Source organism: Pseudophryne corroboree, chromosome 2, assembly GCF_028390025.1.
Source record: "Pseudophryne corroboree isolate aPseCor3 chromosome 2, aPseCor3.hap2, whole genome shotgun sequence".
Taxonomy (NCBI): Eukaryota; Metazoa; Chordata; class Amphibia; order Anura; family Myobatrachidae; genus Pseudophryne; species Pseudophryne corroboree.
The window spans coordinates 743,620,380-743,642,619 of NC_086445.1; the positions used below are offsets into that span (position 1 = coordinate 743,620,380).

Below are 22,240 nucleotides of genomic sequence, written 5' to 3' on the forward strand. Positions count from 1 at the left end.
GATTAGGGGCATAAATATTACAAAGTAGGAACCTGGATGCATACAATGTGACATCTGCCAATACATGCCTACCCTGAGTGTCATCTATAATAGCTTGGACAGAGATAGGGACCGTGTGTCGTGCTAATATAATCACTCCTCTAGCCTTAGAAGAGAAGGAGGAAGAGGCTACCACAGACCAACCCATAGTGTTCAGTTTTACCACCTCATTTGGCATAAGGTGAGATTCCTGAATGAAAACAACATCCATGCCCACCTTCCGAAGATAGAGCAAAATCTTTCTGCGTTTAGCTGGGGAGTTGATCCCTCCCACATTCCACGTGCCTACACTTAGCCTAGCCATGCATCAAATGACCTGGGAGAACCTGAAAACATGCACAGTAACCATAATATCTACAGCCGTCGAGAAACAAATACCAAACATACCGGGGTGGACACATAAGGAAAAGAAGGGGAGGGGGAGAAGAAAAGAAGAACAAAAACATAGGAAACACACAGAATATAACATTAAAATTGTGAAAGAAAGTCCTGCTAAGGACGATCATAACTTCAGAAAACAAGAACAACCGGTTCGAGCAAGCACAGAGGCCGTCATAGACCACCACTGAGCCAGCCAGAATTTGATAACCTGAGAAAAAAGTGAGGGAGGGGGCGCCCTTACCCACCCTCGGCAACATATTATATGAAAATAGTCTAAGAAAATTAACCAGAAAATATCAGAGCACACAGAGCATGTTACAGAAAAAGAAAAATGCAGCCCGTCACATAAATAAAAGGATGGAAATATCTCCTCTAAACATATGTAAACATTCTAGAAAGATTGCATTTCCAGGAGAAAACAGCAGATGTATAAGAAAAATCTAAAACATAAAACAAAGTAAAATGGTTCGGCCCGTTGTATAAGACCAAATGCTCTTTTGTGGGGAAAAACACCTGCAGCAGCTTCTACCGCAATAATTAAATTATATTAGATTGGCGGGCATCGCCAGAAACAGAGAAGTCCAGGAGCATTACTCAGCCATCCCTCTCCAGGGTGTCGTCCGCCTGAGAGGAGTCGTCATCTGCCTGGGAGGCCTCGGAAACATAAGTCTCTGCATCTGCAAGATTTGTAAAGTCTCGAAAGGAATTTCCATCAAACAGACGTAGTCTTGCAGGGAAGAGCAGAGCAAATTTTTTATTCGCCTTTACCAAACGAGAGCAAAGGGGGGTAAATTCTCGACGGGCCCGGGAAACCTCCGCGGAGTAGTCCTGGAAAATGGCCAAACGAGCTCCCTCCCATTGTAAATTTCTATGCTTCCTGGATGCCGACCATATTGCCTCCTTATGGAGAAAGTTCAGACATTTAAATATGACCACACGTGTTCTACTATTAGGTGCAGAACGTGGGGGACCCAGTCTGTGGGCTCTCTCAATAACTAAGCCGGTGCATTCATCTTGGATATGCAGTAAATCAAGGAGGGACGTTTGCAAAAACAGAGTCAAAACAGGACCTTTCAGTGATTCAGGGAGCCCCAGTACCCGAAGATTTGATCTCCTCGATCTATTTTCAAGATCGTCAACCTTGTTCAGCAGTTGAAAGTGAGATTTCTGGAGCTCATCATATCTGTGCTTAAGATCCCCAACATCCTGAAAAGTCTCCCCCAGCCTTTGTTCATTTGTAAGAACAGTCTTGGTGAGCTGCTTGATTTGGGATTTTAGATCTTTTACTGCCTGCTGCATTTTAACAGCATGTGCATCCATGATAGGCTCCATGGCATCCCTAACAGCTCTTACTACATCAGCATAAGTCACTGGAGAGACAGGGGTACAGTCAGGCTCACCTGAGGGAGAAGTGTGTTTTGCAGAAGCCTGTCTGGTGCTGCCAGCAGCCTGCAGACTCGTTTGTGAGTTAGATGCGGCGGCCATCTTGGATTCTCCCGGCCGTTTTTCAGACCTCGATCTTTGGACTTTAGGGGGCATAGGGGAGGACAGAAATCTCTCCATCCAGTTCTCTACACCTTCCCACTGATATTGTGCGACCGGCGCGGAGAAAAGCCGCGAATTGGAGGCGCTGTGTACTCCGGTTGCCGAGGGTGCAAGAGAGCTGCAGCAATCAGCTTCTCCTCACATGGGCGCCGGAACCGGAAGTCGCACATGTTGTGTTTTTTACAAGTGCAGAAGGATTATTGAAGTGACCTGTTGATTAACCAGATGTCTGACAGCATAGAGAAATTTAGGGGTTCTTGCCCCAGTGACGTAGTACACATGCAGATTGTAACAATTGTGGAATATTAAAAGACCTTGATTCAGAGGCGTAGCTAGGGTTTTCGGAGCCCAGGGCAAAATGGAAAATGGCGCCCCCCCCTCCCAAAAAAAACTCCCACACACACAAAAAGAAGCATGTGCACACGCCGAAAAATGAGCATGGCCACACACCACGAGGGGTGTGGCCATGCTCCAGAAGGGGTGTGGCCACTGAAAATGGCCCGCAGTGCCAGTTACATTGCCCCACAGTGCCGGATACATGCCCCACAGTGCCAGATTCATGCCCCACAGTGCCAGTTACATTGCCCCACAGTGCCAGTTACATTGCCCACAGTGCCAGTTACATTGCCCACAGTGCCAGTTACATGCCCCACTCAGTCCCAGATACATGCCCCACTCAGTGCCAGTTACATTGCCCCACAGTGCCGGATACAATGCCCCACTCAGTGCCAGATACATGCCCCACTCAGTGCCAGATACATGCCCCACAGTGCCAGTTACATTGCCCCACAGTGCCAGTTACATTGCCCCACAGTGCCAGTTACATTGCCCCACAGTGCCGGATACATGCCCCACAGTGCCAGATACATGCCCCACAGTGCCAGATACATTGCCCCACAGTGCCAGATACATTGCCCCACAGTGCCAGATACATTGCCCCACAGTGCCAGTTACATTGCCCCACAGTGCCGGATGCATGCCCCACAGTGCCAGATACATTGCCCCACAGTGCCAGATACATTGCCCCACAGTGCCAGTTACATTGCCCCACAGTGCCAGATACATTGCCCCACAGTGCAGTTACATGCCCCACAGTGCCAGTTACATGCCCCACAGTGCCAGTTACATGCCCTACAGTGCCAGATACATTGCCCCACAGTGCCAGATACATGCCCCACAGTGCCAGATACATGCCCCACAGTGCCAGTTACATTGCCCCACAGTGCCAGATACATGCCCCACAGTGCCAGGCCCCACTCAGTGCCAGTTACATGCCCCACTCGGTGCCAGATACATGCCCCACTGTGCCGCCGCCACCCCCCTTCCCGTCACTCACCGGCCGCTTGCTCTATGTGAGGGGAGGAGAGCGCAGCGCCTCTCCTTCCCCTCACCGCTCCAGGTCTCCGGCGGCTGTCTGGCGCCGGTTCGCTAGCCAATCAGAGCTCGCGGACCAGAGGCCAATCAGGAGTCGGTCCGCAAGCTCTGATTGGCTAACGCCGGAGACCGGACACAGCAGCGCTGCTAGTGCTGGCAGCGGCGGTGAGGGGAAGGAGAGACGCTGCGCTCTCCTCCCCGCACATTTAGGGTTGACGGGGGCGAGTGGGGCATGATGCCCTGGCCGCCAGCGGCGCCTCCCTCTCCTGGGCCTGCCAAGGCGCCCAGGGCACGTGCCCCACTCACCCTACCCTAGAAACGCCTCTGCCCTGATTCCATAGCCCTATTGTTACTTGCTCCTTCAGTCCCCAGCAGGTGTCTCTGAACTGCCGGATCACAAGAACTGGGGTTTCCCCGCACCGATAAGGTAATCGCACTCACACTCGGGCCGGGTGTATAACATATGCTTGATAATTGGGGTATAATATGTTAATTAGTTGGTCTGTATTATAATGGCACTGAAGTTGTATTCTGTTTTGAACAATTAAGCTGTTACATTATATGCTGGTCAGTTGGGCTGTATTCTGTATACTTGCGGGTTCTATAAGATGCTGGGGAAATAGGTTCTCTCTCTGTATTAAAGGATATTAAGTTTTTCCCTGGGAGACAGTTGGTATAGAGTGCCTCTGTTGCTATTATACAGACAGGCATTTGGTTTGACATTCCACTGATAATGGAATTCTAACCCAGAAGAACAAATCCGTCACTAATTACGTGTGCTAAAGCAATACTCTACACTTACCTCAATTACAGGTTGAGTATCCCATATCCAAAATGCTTGGGACCAGAGGTATTTTGGATATCGGATTTTTCCGTATTTTGGAATAATTGCATACTATAATGAGATATCATGGTGTTGGGACCTAAGTCTAAGCACAGAATACATTTATGTTACATATACACCTTATACACACAGCCTGAACATAATTTTAGCTAATATTTTTTATAACTTTGTGCATTAAACAAAGTGTGTCTACATTCACACAATTCATTTATGTTTCATATACACCTTATACACACAGCCTGAAGGTCATTTAATACAATATTTTTAATAACTTTGTGTATTAAACAAAGTTTGTATACATTGAGCCATCAAAAAACAAAGGTTTCACTATCTCACTCTCACTCAAAAAAGTCCGTATTTCGGAATATTCCGTATTTCGGAATATTTGGATATGGGATACTCAACCTGTATCAGCTTTTTATTAACAGTCTGGGCTGCCTGGTCTACTGCAGATTACTAGGTGACAATTATCTTACCCCAATATTGTATTCCCAGATCATTCTCCAGAAGTCTACAACAGTATTTGGCAGCGGGCCTTGTGTAGCAATATACGCCCTGGGATAGTAAACACCCTGTAATATATAAATTAGTTTGTCAGATGATATTAACAAAACACATTTCAAAATGATCCTCTTTTCAGAAATTATCATATAACAGGAGGATCATGGGCAACCAATATATCAAATGGTTATGTGGTGTTTTTAACAAATATTGTAGTTTGACCTCGTAAACTATAATTTCTTATTGGCGCATATCACAGTGATGAAAAAAATATTTTTGTGCCTACAGTGCATCCGGAAAGTATTCACAGCGCTTCACTTTTTCCACATTTTGTTATGTTACAGCCTTATTCCAAAAATGGAACAAATTAATTTTCCCCCCACAAAATTCTACACACATACCCCATAATGACAACGTGAAAAAAATAAGATGTTAATTACCTACCGGTAAACCCTTTTTTCATAGTCTGAAGGGAATGCTCGGAATCCATTTACTACCATGGGGTATAGACAGGTCCACTAGGAGCCTTGGGCACTTCAAGAATTTGATAGTGTGCGCTGGCTCCTCCCTCTATGCCCCTCCTATCAGACTCAGTCTAGCAAACTGTGCCAGAGGAGACGGACATACTTTGAGAGAAGGATATAGAAAAAGGAAAGTGGTGAGATTACGAACCAGCACATACAAAACAAGAGGAAAGCCATGCTAACCAAACTTGAAACCAGGAACAGCAACAGCTGAACCAAACAACATTACTGAACAAGTAACAATGCAGGAAGAACGAAGCACCGGGCGGGCGCCCAATATCCTCTACGGACTACGAGAAAAGGATTTACCGGTAGGTAATTAAAATCCTATTTTCTCTTACGTCCTAGGGGATACTGGGAATCCATTTAGTACCATGGGGAAGTACCAAAGCTCCCAAACCGGGTGGGAGAGTGCTGAGGTTCCTGGAGAACTGACTGATCAAACTGAAGGTCCTCAGAGGTCAAAGTATCAAACTTGTAAAACTTAGCAAACATGTTCGAACCCGACCAAGTAGCTGCTCGGCAAAGCTGTATAGCCGAGACACCCCAGGCAGCTGCCCAAGAAGAACACACTGACCTAGTAGAGCGGGCCTGTACAGATTGTGGAACCTTCAAGCCTACCGTGGAAAAAGCATGCTGGATAGTGAGCCTGATCCAGCATGCAATTGACTGCTTTGAAGCAGGACACCCAATTTTATTGGGATCATAAAGAACAAACAGCGGGTCCGATTTCCTGTGACGAGCTGTTCTCTTTACATACACCTTTAAAGCTCTCACAACATCCAAAGACTTTGAAGTATCAGAGGTGTCTGTAACAACCAGAACCACAATAGGGTGGTTGATGTCAAATGCGGACACCACCTTAGGAAGAAATTGCTGACGAGTCTTGAGTTCAGCTCTGTCCTCATGGAAAATTAAGTAGGGGCTCTTCTAAGACAATGCCCCCCAGCTCCAACAGACGTCTTGCTGAAGGCCAGCATTGTGACAGTCTTCCACATAAGGTACTTTACGCTCACCTCCTGTAACGGTTCAAACCAGTCGGATTGGAGGAAGTGCAGAACCAAATTGAGATCCCAAGGTGCACAAAGGGAGGTTGGATGTGCAAAACATTCTTCAAGAACGTCTGGACCTCAGGAAGAGAAGCTAATTGTTTCTGAAAGTAACTAGGCAAGGCCGAAATCTGGACTTTAATGGAGCCTAGATGTAGGCCCACATCCACTCCCGACTGCAGAATAAGCAGGAAACATCCCAGATTAAATAGGAGACATACTTCTTTCACATTCGGTGGTAATGAAACCAAATGAGTGTAGGAAAAAGGGGGGGGTAGGTGCGCTTTTCACTAGCAATGTTTAGACGTTGCCCTCTTCTTGGCTTGGATCATAGTTGGGATGACCTTGTCAGGAATCCCTCTCCAGGTTATAATCAGCCGTTCAACTTCCATGCTGTTAAAAATAGCCACGGTAAGTCTTGGTAGATGAACGGGCACTGTTGCAGAAGATCCTCACGAAGAGGTAGAGGCCACGGATCTTCGATCAGCATCTCGAAAAGATCCGCATACCAGGCCTTTTGCGGGCATTCAAGAGCAATGAGTATTGCTTGAAACTTTTCCCTTTTTATTCTCTTCAGAGTTCTTGGGATCTGAGGAAGTGGAGGAAACATGTACACCATCTGGTTGACCCAAGGAGTTGTCAGAGCGTCTACCGCCACTGCTTGTGGGTCTCTCGACCTGGAACAATACCGCTTGAGCTTCTTGTTGAGTCGAGAGGCCATCGTGTTGATCTGTGGATATCCCCACCAACGTGTCAACCACTGGAACACCTCGAGGTGAAGGTCCCACTCCCCCGGGTTGTCAGGAATCGACTTACCAGGCTGACATCCGTCCGCCGCTGCGGACTCCGTCCTGGTTCCCTGCGGTCACCTGTCGCCTGTGCCCCTGCCATGGGGCATCGTCAGGATCCTGTGAGCACTGCTGAGACAGCGGGCGTGTAGTGCGCCGCGTCCCCGCTGGGCCGCGGCGTGGGCGCCGCCATGACAGTCTGCAATGGTCAGTATGTTGCGGCCAATCCGGTGCGTGGCCGCACCCACCTTTCCTGCACTCATCCAATCCCTGCACACCATGGGGTATATAGGAGGCTACCGGTTCAGTTCACAGGCATCCTGGACTTTGTGTCTATCTGCGACCTACATGAAAGGATCGGTTCCTGTCTCTCCTGAGTTCCTGGTTCTCTGCTAAGAACATTATACTCCTGGTTACTCTGCATTTCTCCCGTGGAACTTCAAGGCTCAGCAATACCAGCAACCTGCATAAGGCCTCACACTCATCACCACCTTGTGTGCTTCAGCCTGCAGTTGAAGACTAAACTCCAGGTGTGTTCATTCCTCCACCTGTGACACAGCTTGCTGCTGCCAGTGCCTCATCACCTGCACTGTGAGTTGGTCTCCTGCTTATGCTCAGGTTTGCCATTTCATCTACTGCCTTAGTTTCCTGTTTTAACCCTGCACTGGTTTCCAAGCCAGAACCATTCCATAAGACATTTGTTCTTCTGATTTATATTCCGGATATTATTTCTCAAATTCATTTATCATTCCTTTGCCATAGACTTTCAGATTCATTACTGAGTGATTGACTTTTTCCACCTGTTATTATTATTTCTGCTGCAATAACTGTTATAACATCTGCCTAATAAAAATACCGTTGCGCTCATGCGCAGGAACGTTATTCAACCTCCTCGTTTCCTTCCTTCCACCTCCACTGACCCACTAGCGCCCCCTCCGGGGACACAGACCAAACACAATCTGACAGTAAGTCCAGGATCGATGGACTCGGATGGTGGACGGAGTGTGGGGTCAGAGGCCTTGCAAGATCTGGTCTCCCGTCTGGATGGTCAAGAGGTTGCGCAGCAGCAGATGCTTCACTTCCTGCAAGGGATGTCCTCCCGTTTGGATACACTGCAGCAATCCCTGCCGAGTGTACTCTCACCTCCTGTTCCAGTTACTCCAGCACCTGCCAGTGCTATAAATTCTTCTACGTCGGCTGCTTCAGCTCCAGTGTCACGTCTGCACCTGCCCGTGCCGAGCAAATATGATGGCAGTCCTAAACTATGCCGTGGCTTTCTCAATCAGTGTGAAATACAATTTGAGTTATTGCCACATAACTTTCCTACACCAAGGTCCAAAGTTGCCTACATTATTTCCTTGCTCTCTGGTTCCGCTCTGAGTTGGGTGTCTCCTCTGTGGGAACGTGCCGACCCTCTGATCAACAACTACTCAGACTTCGTGTCAACCTTTAGACGAATCTTTGACGAACCTGGTCGTGCTACATCAGCTTCAGCAGACCTGATCCAACTACGTCAAGGTAACCGAAGCATGGGACAATATGTCATCCAGTTCCAGACGTTGGCTGCAGAGATCCAGTGGAACAACCAAGCTCTGGTAGCAGCCTTCTGGCACGGACTCTCGGATCGGATCAAGGACGAACTGACAACTCGTGACATACCTGTTCAACTGCCTGATTTGATCTCCCTATGTATTAAGCTGGACTCTCGCATCCGCGAACGCAATAATGAACGCGCTCGGAGTGAGTCTCGCAGACCGAGGTTCATACCTCCTGTACAGTTCCAGTCTCCCTCTTCTGACGAGCCTATGCAGATTAATAGGTCCCGCCTATCTCCTGAAGAGCGGGCAAGAAGAATACGGGAGAGGCTCTGCCTATACTGTGCTGCTGCGGGCCATCAAATTAACTCCTGCACGATGCGTTCGGGAAACGCCAGATCCTGACTTGTAAGGGAGGAGTCAAGTTAGGATCTCTCAGTCAAGCTCCTTCTCAACAAGACCTCATTCTTCCAGTGACGCTAGAAACTTCCGTTGGGCTCCAGTCTGCGTCAGCATTAGTGGACTGCGGTGCTGCAGGAAATTTTATCACCCAAGCTGCGGTAGATAAGTTTCGTCTGTCTACCTGTGAACTTTCCTGTCCTGTATACATTACTGCTGTGGATGGTAGTAGAATCTCTAAGGGGAACATTTCACATCAAACTACCCCAGTGGTTCTGGGAGTTGGATTTCTCCATTCAGAACTGATCAGGTTCCTGGTCATCCCTCAAGCCACCCAGGAGATTGTCTTGGGTATGCCTTGGCTCCAGCTACATAACCCACAGTTCGACTGGACAACGTTGCAGCTTACCTCATGGGGTTCACACTGTCATCAATCCTGCTTAGCCCAAGTGTGTCCTATTAAGTCTACCGAAGTAAAGCCACAGTTAAGTCTTCCAGCAGCTTATCAAGACTTCGCAGACGTCTTCTGTGAAAAGGCTGCTGATATCCTGCCGCCCCATAGGGAATGGGATTGTCCCATCGATCTCCTCCCTGGCAAGAAGCCACCTAGAGGGCGCACCTACCCTTTATCTGTTCCTGAGACAGAGGCGATGAGTAATTACATCAGAGAAAATCTTCAGAAAGGATTCATCCGTCCGTCATCATCACCCGCTGGTGCAGGTTTCTTCTTTGTCAAAAAGAAGGATGGAGGACTGCGTCCATGCATTGACTATCGGGGTCTCAATGACATTACCATCAAGAATAGTTATCCTTTACCACTTATTACCGAACTTTTTGATAGAGTTAAGGGGGCCCGCATCTTCACCAAGTTAGATCTCCGCGGTGCCTATAATCTCATCAGAATCCGGAGTGGTGACGAGTGGAAAACAGCTTTCAACACTCGAGATGGCCATTATGAATACCTGGTAATGCCATTTGGGTTGAGTAATGCTCCAGCGGTATTCCAACACTTTGTGAATGAGATTTTTCGAGATGTTCTGTATAAGTACCTCGTTGTCTACTTGGATGATATTCTTATTTTTTCTCAAGACCTTCCATCTCATCGCCTACAAGTCTGTGAAGTTCTCCGACGTCTTCGTGAGAACCGTCTTTACGGGAAGCTATCTAAATGCACCTTTGAAGTTCCCTCTATACCCTTCCTGGGTTATATAATTTCCGGATCGGATCTTCAGATGGACCCAACAAAATTGGAAGCCATTGCCAACTGGTCCATTCCAAATTCCCTCAAATCTATCCAGCGGTTCCTGGGTTTCGCCAACTACTATAGAAAATTTATTCGAGGATTCTCCACTCTCATCGCTCCTATTACCAACCTGACTCGGAAAGGGGCAGATCATTCCAACTGGTCAGAAGAAGCCTTGGCAGCTTTCCGGAAGATCAAGCTAGCCTTTATGTCTGCTCCAGTACTGTCACAGCCAGATGTCGACAGACCATTCGAATTGGAGGTAGATGCCTCTACAGTTGGGGTCGGAGCTGTTCTCTCCCAGAAGGGATCTGATGGGAAAGTCCACCCGTGTGGATTCTATTCTCGTAAGTTTCTTCCTGCTGAAGCTAACTACTCCGTGGGAGATCAAGAGTTACTGGCAATCAAGCTGGCTCTCGAGGAATGGAGATATCTCCTAGAAGGGGCCAAACATCCGTTTAACATCTTCACGGATCATAAGAACTTGCTTTATTTAAAAGCAGCCCAGTGCCTTAACCCTCGTCAGTCCAGGTGGGCTATGTTTTTCTCCCGTTTTAATTTTAGGCTTCATTTCCGCCCAGGTTCTCAGAATGTGAAAGCCGACGCATTATCCCGATCCATGGAATCTGAAGAAGGAACATCTGACTCTGTGCCACATTCCATCCTGAGTCCCGTGGTTTTCGCTGCCTCTCAAGTCTCCCCAGCTCCTCCTCCTGGTAAGACTTTTGTTTCCCCAGAGCTCCGTCCCAAGTTACTATCTTGGGCCCATCAATCTAAGTTCATTGGTCATCCTGGTGTCCTGAAGACGTTCAAGTTCCTTTCTGCGTCTTATTGGTGGCCAAAGATGAAAGAGGACATCCAGGATTTCGTGGCATCCTGTCCTAAATGTGTGCAGCACAAGACTCCTCGTCAATCTCCAGCAGGTCAGTTACAACCCTTGTCTGTCCCTAGTCGTCCTTGGTCTCATTTATCCATGGATTTTATCACTGACCTTCCTCCGTCTCAGGGACATAATACCATTTGGGTTGTAGTAGACAGATTCACCAAAATGGCTCATTTCGTTCCTCTCCAGGGTCTCCCTTCTGCCCCGAAACTTGCACAGATCTTCCTACAAGAGATCTTCCGCTTACATGGTTTACCCTCTGAAATAATATCTGATCGGGGGGTACAGTTTGTAGCGAGGTTTTGGAGGGCCCTCTGTTCTGCCATGCAGGTTAAATTAAAATTCTCGTCATCATACCATCCTCAGACGAATGGGCAGACAGAGAGAGTCAATCAAGAACTTGAGACTTTTTTAAGGTTATATGTGTCATCTTCCCAGGATGATTGGTTCAATCTGCTACCATGGGCCGAGTTTGCCCATAACTTTCGATATCATACTGCTTCTGAGACGACACCATTCTTCGCAGTATATGGGCAACATCCCCGTGTACCTGAATTTCAAGAACTCCCTCATATGGATGTTCCTGCTGCCACTACTGCTCTGACCCAGTTTTCTTCCATTTGGAAAAGAATTCATGTTTCCCTCAAAAAAGCCTCCAGTCGATACAAGGTCTTTGCCGACCGCAAGAGACGTGCAGTTCCCCATTTGAAACCTGGGGACAAGGTTTGGTTGTCAACCCGCAACCTTCGTCTCAGGGTCCCATCCATGAAGTTTGCACCACGCTTCATTGGTCCTTACCCTATTGAGAGTGTCATCAACCCAGTGGCTTACAAGTTGAAATTACCATCTTCACTTCGTATACCTAACGCCTTTCACATTTCTCTCCTCAGACCTTTAGTCCTAAACCGCTTTCAGAATACTCTTCCAGCAGGTCCCAAGATCCGAACTCAGCGGGGCGTGGAATTTGAGATCAACAAGATTCTGGACTCCCGTTGCCGGTATGGACGTCTCCAGTACCTGGTCGATTGGTGCGGTTATGGCCCAGAGGAGAGAAGCTGGGTGAATTCATCTGATGTCCATGCTCCTAGGTTGGTCCGTGTTTTCCACAGCACTCATCCCTCCAAGCCACGTGGGTGTTCGGTGTCCACCCCTAAAGGAGGGGGTACTGTCAGGAATCGACTTACCAGGCTGACATCCGTCCGCCGCTGCGGACTCCGTCCTGGTTCCCTGCGGTCACCTGTCGCCTGTGCCCCTGCCATGGGGCATCGTCAGGATCCTGTGAGCACTGCTGAGACAGCGGGCGTGTAGTGCGCCGCGTCCCCGCTGGGCCGCGGCGTGGGCGCCGCCATGACAGTCTGCAATGGTCAGTATGTTGCGGCCAATCCGGTGCGTGGCCGCACCCACCTTTCCTGCACTCATCCAATCCCTGCACACCATGGGGTATATAGGAGGCTACCGGTTCAGTTCACAGGCATCCTGGACTTTGTGTCTATCTGCGACCTACATGAAAGGATCGGTTCCTGTCTCTCCTGAGTTCCTGGTTCTCTGCTAAGAACATTATACTCCTGGTTACTCTGCATTTCTCCCGTGGAACTTCAAGGCTCAGCAATACCAGCAACCTGCATAAGGCCTCACACTCATCACCACCTTGTGTGCTTCAGCCTGCAGTTGAAGACTAAACTCCAGGTGTGTTCATTCCTCCACCTGTGACACAGCTTGCTGCTGCCAGTGCCTCATCACCTGCACTGTGAGTTGGTCTCCTGCTTATGCTCAGGTTTGCCATTTCATCTACTGCCTTAGTTTCCTGTTTTAACCCTGCACTGGTTTCCAAGCCAGAACCATTCCATAAGACATTTGTTCTTCTGATTTATATTCCGGATATTATTTCTCAAATTCATTTATCATTCCTTTGCCATAGACTTTCAGATTCATTACTGAGTGATTGACTTTTTCCACCTGTTATTATTATTTCTGCTGCAATAACTGTTATAACATCTGCCTAATAAAAATACCGTTGCGCTCATGCGCAGGAACGTTATTCAACCTCCTCGTTTCCTTCCTTCCACCTCCACTGACCCACTAGCGCCCCCTCCGGGGACACAGACCAAACACAATCTGACACGGGTGCAGTTCGAATCTGCTGAGGAAGTCTGCTTCCCAGTTGTCTACTCCTGGAATGAAGACCGGCGACAAAGCCACGTCGAGTTTTTCCGCCCAGAGGAGAATTCTTGACACCTCTGACATTACTGCTCTGCTTTTTGTTCCACCCTGTCGGTTTATGTATGTTACCGGTATTACATTGTCCAACTGGACTTGAATGGCCTGATTCCGAAGTAGAGATGAGCCTGCAGAAGGGCATTGTAGATAGCCCTGAGTTCCATAATGTTTATTGGAAGTTAGACTTCCTGACTTAACTTTCTTTTCTGAAACTGCACCCCCTGGGTTACTGCTCCACAACCTCTGAGGCTTGCATCTGTGGTTAGCAGAATCCAATTTTGAATCCAGAACCTCCGACCCTCGACGAGGTGAGAAGTCTGTAGTCACCATAGAAGGGAGATCCTGGCTCTTGGTGACAGACGGATCTTCTGGTGCATGTGAAGATGTGATCCGGACCATTTGTCCAATAGATCTAGCTGGAAGGGCCTCGCATGAAACCTTCCAATAGATCTAGCTGAAAGTGCCTCGTAAGAGGCCACCATTATCCCCAGAAGTCGAATGCACAGATGCACCGAGATCCGGGTTGGCTTCAGGACAGCCCGAACCATCGACTGGATTACCATAGCCTTTTCCAAGGGAAGGAACACTCTCTGAGACTCTGTGTCCAGTATCATTCCCAGGAAAGGAAGCCTTTGTATCGGTTCCAGGTGACATTTTGGTAAATTCATAATCCAACCGTGATCCAGGAGTAGTCTGATTGAGAGGCCAATGCTGTCCAACAACTGCTCCCTGGACGGTGCCTTTATCAGAAGATCATCCAGGTACGGAATTATGTTCACTCCCAGTTTGCGGAGTAGAAACATCATCTCTGCCATAACTTTGGTGAACACTCTCGGTGCCATGGATAGACCAAATGTCAGGGCCTGGAACTGGTAGTGACAGTCCTGCAGTGAAAATGTAGATAAGCCTGATGAGGCGACTAGATCGGAATGTAAGGTACGCATCCTAGATATCCAGAGACACTAGGAATTCCCCCTCCTCCAGACCTGAAATCACTGCTCTCAGAGACTCCATCTTGAAATTGAACACTCGTAAGTACGGGTTCAACGACTTGAGGTTCAGAATCGGTCTTACCGAACCGTCCGGTTTCGGTACTACAAACAAGTTGGAGTAATATAGACAACAGAATCAAAAGAAATGAGACAGCGCTATTCACTTTGTATAAAATCCTTTTAGTTTACTTTTTTGTATATATAAAAAAGAATAACACACACATATACAATACAAATATTAGACTATAGTGCCGGCCGGTACTGATGTTAATCTATTAAGAATTATTTAAAAACTATACCACATCAAATCTGAATGTTTCCACACTAAATCAACCTTTCTAACCACCTGTGTTACCAGACTCTTGGTCCCTTTAATGGGAGTTCTTAATACTAGAATCACTATATATATATCTAGTATTAAGAACTCCCATTAAAGGGACCAAGAGTCTGGTAACACAGGTGGTTAGAAAGGTTGATTTAGTGTGGAAACATTCAGATTTGATGTGGTATAGTTTTTAAATAATTCTTAATAGATTAACATCAGTACCGGCCGGCACTATAGTCTAATATTTGTATTGTATATGTGTGTGTTATTCTTTTTTATATATACAAAAAAGTAAACTAAAAGGATTTTATACAAAGTGAATAGCGCTGTCTCATTTCTTTTGATTCTGTTGTCTATATCTTTGGGTGAACTGGGATCAGTGCCCCGAGACTAGCTGCTTTCACCTTGTAAGGTGACAGCGCCAGGTGTATTATTTTTGTAGTACCAAGTTGGAGTAATGGTGGTCATTCCGAGTTGATCACTCGCTAGCAGTTTTTAGCAGCCGTGCAAATGCATTGTCGCCGCCCACTGCGGAGTGTATTTTCGCTTTGCAGAAGTGCGAACGCCTGTGCAGCAGAGCGCCTGCAAAAACATTTTGTGCAAAACAAGACCAGCCCTGAATTTCGTGTGTGTTGATTCTTGGAAGGTTGGCTCTTGACGTCACACACCCGCCCAGCCACGCCTGCGTTTACCCTGGCACGCCTGCGTTTTTCCAAGCACTCTGTGAAAACCGTCAGTTGACACCCAGAAATGCCCTTTTCCTGTCAATCTTCTTGCGGCCGCCAGTGTGAATGAAAACGTTGCTAGAACATGTGCAAAACCACAAAAGCCTTTGTACCCGTACGTTTTGCATGCGCATTGCAGTGCATACGCATGCGAAGAAATGCTGATTTTTAGCCTGATCGCTGCGCTGCGAACAACGGCAGCTAGCGATCAACTCGGAATGACCCCAATACCCCTTGTTGTGCAGATGAGGTGAAACTGGAACAATAACATGAGTCTGTACCAGTTTTTGAATGGTGTCCTTTAAAAATAGGATTTTGGTACTTACCAGGTAAATCCTTTTCTTTGAATCCATAGGGGGCACTGGAGTACTCTTGGGATATGGACGGCTTCCACCGGAAGAAGGCACTGAATAAATTAATTTTGAGACTACTCCTCCCCTCCATATCCTGCAGCACTTCAGTGTTTTTTACTGAGCCGAACAGGATCGATAGAGAGATTGACAAAAGGAGAATTACATATAGTCTCACAGACAACAATAAAGTTGACACAACGTAACAGACAACTAAACAGTTGACACCATAACTGATTAACCCTTGTTAAATTTAAACCAGTCGTGAAAGTGTGTTACCATAAGAACCACTGGACTCCTAAAACAGGTAAACTGCTCTGGGTGGGCGTCCAGTGCCCCCTATGGATTCAAAGAAAAGGATTTACCTGGTAAGTACCAAAATCCTATTTTCTTTTTCATCCACTAGGGGTCACTGGAGTACTCTTGGGATGTACCAAAGTCTCCTCCGTGGCGGGAGAGCTGTTTGGCACTTGTAACACTAAACGGCCAAAGCTAGATGCTGATGCCGCGAACGTATCAAACTTGTAAAAGCGCACAAACGTGTGCACTGACGACCAAGTAGCCGCACGGCAAAGCTGTGTCGTAGAAGCCCCACGACTCGCTGCCCATGACGTCCCCACAGAACGTGTGGAATGAGCTGTTACTGAAGTAGGTGGCTGTAACTTAGCATAAAGGTAAGCCTGACGTATAGTCAGTTTGATCCATCTGGATAAGGTCTGCTTAGAGGCTGGCCAACCCCTCTTAGCTGCGTCATAGAGAACAAACAACGTATCTGTCTTACGCACAGTAGACGTTCGGGAAACATAGATGCGCAATGCGCGAACCACATCCAACGTTCCAGAATCTCCTGTTAACACAGGAACTACTATTGGTTGATTGATGTGAAAAGACGACACTACCTTTGGTAGAAAAACGGGATTCGTCCGAAGTTCCGCTCTGTCATCATGAAAAATTAAATACGGTGACTTGCATGACAAGGCACCCAAATCTGAAACACGCTTAGCCGAAGCTAAGGCTAAAAGAAAAATCGTTTTCCAAGTGAGAAATTTAATATCCACTTGTTGTAAGGGTTCAAAGTAATCGGACTGTAAGAAATCTAAAACCAGATTCAAGTCCCATGGTGCTGTAGGTGGAATGAAAGGAGGCTGTATCCTCTTTACACCCTGTAGAAACGTATGTATTGACTGCAACGAGGCCAATTTCTTTTGAAAATAAATTGACAACGCAGATACCTGCACCTTTAGTGTGGAAAGACGTAGTCCTCCATCTAACCCCATTTGTAAAAATAACAAAAGACGGGATAATTTAAAAGACGATGTCGGAAATTTCCGAGCTTCACACCAACCTATATAAGTACGCCAAATTCTATAATAATGAGCTGCCGTAACCGGCTTCCTAGCTCGTACCATGGTTGGTATAACAGACTCAGGAATGCCCTCTTTCCTTAAGATGGCCTTTTCAACAGCCACCCCGTCAAACGCAGCCGCGCTAAATCGGGGTAAAGGAACGGACCCTGTTGTAACAGGTCCGGACGTAGTGGGAGTGGCCACGGATCGTCTGCGAGTAACCCGAGGAGATCCGAGAACCAAGCCCTCCGAGGCCAATGAGGCGCTATTAGAATGACTGTGACGAACCCTCTCTTGATCCGTTTTAGCACCAACGGGAGCAGCGGAAACGGTGGAAACAGATACACAAGGCTGTATGGCCACGTGGCTGTGAGAGCATCCACCGCCACTGCCCCTGGATCTCTTGTTCTGGACACATATCTTGACACCTGATGATTGTGGCGGGATGCCATTAGATCCACCTGAGGGTAACCCCACTTCTGGATCAACATCTGAAATACTTCTGGATTTAATGCCCACTCTCCTGGATGAAAATCCCGACGACTGAGAAAATCTGCCTCCCAGTTGTCCACTCCAGGAATGAACACTGCCGATAATATCACCTGGTGATATTCGGCCCATCTGAGGATCCGAGCTACTTCCCGCATAGCCATGCGGCTTCTCGTTCCTCCTTGTTTGTTTATGTATGCGACTGCCGTCGCGTTGTCTGACTGCACCTGAACAGTCTGAAAACGAAACATGTACACCGCTTGTCTTAGAGCATTGTAAATCGCCCTGAGTTCCAGAACATTTATGGATAGCGATCTTTCGTGATCCGCCCAGAGGCCCTGGAGCCGATAACTCTGAACTACAGCTCCCCAACCTCTGAGACTTGCGTCTGTTGTCAGAATTATCCAATTCGCGACGCCGAATCGACTCCCTGCAGATAGATTGTGTATTTTTAACCACCAGAGAAGAGACACCCTGACTTGTGGTGACAACCTCACCCTGTGGTGCAGCTGCAGATGTGATCCCGACCACTGTGCTAACACCTCCAGTTGAAACGGACGTGAGTGAAATCTTCCGAACTGAAGTGCTTCGAAAGCCGCCACCATTGTGCCTAAAAGGCGAATGCACAAATGTACTGAGACTGTGCGTGGCTTGAGCACTAATTGCACCAGATGACGAATGCCCTGTACTTTCTGTTGTGGCAGGAAAACCCTTTGTTTTACTGTATCGAGAATCATCCCTAGGAATTGAAGTCGTTGACACGGAATTAGATGTGATTTCTTTAAACTGACTATCCAACCGTGCTGAACTAGTACATTGTACGTTAGTAAGGCATGTTGGAGAAGCAATTGTTGAGACGGAGCCTTTATGAGTAGATCGTCTAAATACGGAACAATTATTACCCCTAGGGACCTGAGATGAGCTGTCATCACGGACATTACCTTGGTGAATACCCGAGGCGCTGATGAGAGGCCAAACGGTAGAGCCTGAAATTGGTAATGGTCTCGCCTTATCGCAAACCTTAAGAAACTCTGGTGAGGTGGCCAGATCGGAATGTGCAAATACGCATCCTTGAGATCTAGTGCAATCATGAATTCCTGTGGCTCTAACCCTGCAATTACTGACCTGAGAGATTCCATCTTGAATCTGTGGTAAGTGACGTAATGATTGAGACCTTTTAGGTTCAATATTGGCCTGACTGAGCCATCTGGTTTTGGTACCAGAAACAGACTGGAATAATAACCCTGCCCCTGTTCCTGCACAGGGACCGGAATTATCACTGCAGCATTCAGCAGAGACTGAATGGCAACCTGCAGAACTGCTTTCTTGTCGTCCGACACAGGCAGTCCTGTCGTGAAAAATCTTCCTGTCGGAAGATAATCGAACTCTATTTTGTAACCCTCTAATATTAAATTGCGGATCCACCCATCTGTGGACGTCTGCAGCCACGCCCCCTGAAAGCTCTGAAGGCGTGCTCCCACAATTGGAGATCCGAGATGGGCTGGGAGCCCGTCATGCCACTGGTTTGTTAGTGGTCTTGGTGTCTTGACGACGTGCATTGGATTGTCGGGCACTACGTCCCCGACCTCTTCTGCCCGGCGTGACTGCTCCTCCCTGCCCACGAAAGGGCTGAGTTCTAAAGGATTTGAACGCCGGACCAGAATATTTCCGTTTAGGTATAGTTGTAGGCGATGGAAGAAAAACAGACTTCCCTCCAGTAGCCTCAGAAATCCATTTGTCCAATTCAGGACCAAAAAGTTTCTCGCCATCATAAGGCAATGCCTCTATACCTTTTTTAACCTCCGTCTCCGCCTGCCACGAACGCAGCCAAAGTGCTCGTCGTACTGTGACTAGCGATGAGGACAGGCGAGAAGTAAGCTGACAGACGTCAGTAGAAGCTGTACATAGATATTCAGCAGCTTCCCAGATTTGATCCGCGAGAAGTATAAGATGATCCTCTTGCAGAGCCGATTTGAGCTCTTTTATCCATACCATTAAAGCTTTAGTAACCCAAATGCCAACCAACCCAGGTCTTAACAGCACTCCAGTTGCTGTATACATGGACCTTAGCATAGCCTCTATTTTACGACTGCAGGGTCTTTAAGCGTAGTAGCAGTTGGTACTGGTATGGTTAACTTCCTCGTAAGTTTAGATACGGATGAATCCACCAATGGTGGGTTCTCCCATGTAGCTGTCATGGCCTCTGGAAACGGGTAACTCGATTTAAATCTACGAGGAATAGAAAACCGTTTGTCCGGATTTTTCCGTGACTCCAGTAACATTTTATTAAGAGATTCCGAGATAGGGAAACACATCGGAGATCTCTGTCGTTTAGTAAAGACTACTTCATCATTCGTCAGTGGCTCCTCAGTTTCCGTAAACTCCAGCGACTGACGAACTGCTCTGATGAGATTGTCAATACCTGGGCTGTCAAAGTCGTCACCTTCTGACTGTTGTTCTATTTCGCCCTCCTCATACTCCTGTTCAGTGAGATCTAGTATCCCAGAGACAGGAAAATTAGTAGGAAAAGGAAACTTATCTTTTCCACTCAAGGTGGACTTATGACCAGTTTGAGACTCCCCAGGTAACTCAAATGGTCTCATCTTAAACTCAGATCTTGCCGCCTCTCTTTCTTCACGAGAGGCGGCCAGCTCTGATTGTAAACCAACTAATACATCTGCAAGTAAAGCCCATGGAGGGTCCTGAGATGCTGGCTTTACTTCTGGAATGGAAATCGTATTTATGGCTGTATTAACAACACATGCTGTACATGTGGTGGATCCATCAGGCAACACACTCTTACAGACATGACATGACAAATGTTTCTTAGATTTTGCTGGTGTCTTACTCATTATGAAGACAGACAATACAAACTCCACACAGACAGACTGCACGACTCAGTAATAACACCAAAGTTCCTGGTATATATCTAGGCAAGTGCAGTGCCTGCCAGCAATACGAAAACTGACCCCAAAATTCCCCTAGTACCACTCTTAGCCGAGATGTAAAATAGGAAACCTGGAACAGACAGGAGAACATTAAACATACTAAGCACCAAGTCTTTCCTAAAAGCTTGACACTGCCAAATACTGTTAAAGTCTCCCCCCACTCCCACGACCTCCGTGTACAGCACCGGGTCTGGGCCTGTGGAAGTTTTGCAAAGGGCCGTGTGAGCGGCCTGTCCTGTAGACCCCGGACAACGGAACTCCTCGGCTGCTGCGGGCGGATGGCGGAAGCAGAGAGCGTGCTGCATAGAGCCGTGGAGCGGCCTATGCACACGTGCTCCCGCCCGCCACACACAGCATAGCGGCGTGTCTGTGTAGCCAAGCAGCGCTGCTGCTGCGCAGGGAACAGCGGTCTCTTAGGATGCTGGGAGCCGGAGAGTGAGAGCGCGCCGCATGGACCGTGAAGCGGCCCATGTACACGCGCTCCGGGCAGCGGTGAGTACCCAACAATCCCCAACAGTGGAGCGGCAGCAAGCGCTGACCGCCCCAACCCAACATACCTGGACCGTGACAAAAGTCTATGACGGGGCTTTCATCCAAGCTCCGTCCAGCTTTCCTGCAGGCAGCCTGCAAGTGGAGTGAGGGAGCTCTTTACAGAGAGGTCCGACACTCACGGCTACTCAGCCGCTTCCACTGTCCCTGACCCACGCCTGTTAGAAGGGGGGAAAGGACGTGGAAATTGAAGAAAAAAAAAACTTAGAAAAAATTCCAATACTTTGTGGACGAGCTCCACTATGCCTTCTAACTGTGTCGAGCACAGAAAAAACACACTGAAGTGCTGCAGGATATGGAGGGGAGGAGTAGTCTCAAAATTAATTTATTCAGTGCCTTCTTCCGGTGGAAGCCGTCCATATCCCAAGAGTACTCCAGTGACCCCTAGTGGATGAAAAAGAAATTATACTTGCCTCTTGTGAAACTGGTAAGCCTGACCTGAAGAATCTGTGAGGTGGGAGCTCCTTGAACTCCAGTCTGTAGCCCTGCGAAATAAGATCTATGACCCAGGGATCCTGGCACGAATCTGTCCAGATGTTATTGAAGAATTTTTGTCGGGCTCCCACCTGCCAGTCTTCCAGGCATTGCGGTCCACCGTCATGCTGAAGGTTTTGAGGAAGCAGAGCTTGAGCTCTGTTCCCGTGAACCGGCAGTTTCTGGATTGCGTGGTTTACCTCTAGCGCCTCTGGTGGCTGTAGAAGAACCAAACAAACAAAAATAACAGCGCTGATCTAAAAAATATGTGTACTTTTTATTAAATACAGTTTAAAAGCAATTTATACATATAGATACCAAATTCCTAAGTACCGATTAATCCTGCAAGCATGACGTAATAGACATAATTAATACAGTGCGGTCTAGAAAAAGCCTTGATAGTAATTTTAACTGTGAAATAATTGATTACATCACATGAGTGTAATCACTCTAGCCTGACAGTCTCTTCCAGCAGTGATAAAATGATTTAGTAGAAGCCAGTCAATTAGTAGCAGCAATTAGTAGTATTAACAGTTTCCACTGAGACAGGTTTATCAGTGGATTTTGCAGTTCAAAGCAAGTAATGATGAATTAGTGCGTGTTTTAAATTGAACTGTCAGAGATCAATGAAAATGTCCGTGTAGCTAGTACATACGACCTGCCTTATGGGTTAAGATTTAACCTTTGTGGTCCGATGTTTGGTATCTCCCGACTCCTGGT

At 47.4% G+C, this 22,240-nt stretch overlaps 1 protein-coding gene across 3 annotated transcripts in view; it reads right to left on the reverse strand.

Moving 5' to 3' along the window:
- The window catches only part of PTPN22 (protein tyrosine phosphatase non-receptor type 22), a 386,022-nt gene that overhangs the window by 162,427 nt on the left and 201,355 nt on the right, over positions 1-22,240 (reverse strand). For all 3 annotated transcript variants that reach the window (XM_063955409.1, XM_063955411.1, XM_063955410.1), the window contains one exon: positions 4,660-4,755. In XM_063955409.1, the coding sequence (XP_063811479.1) occupies positions 4,660-4,755 (96 nt within the window). The remainder of the gene's footprint in view (positions 1-4,659; positions 4,756-22,240) is intronic.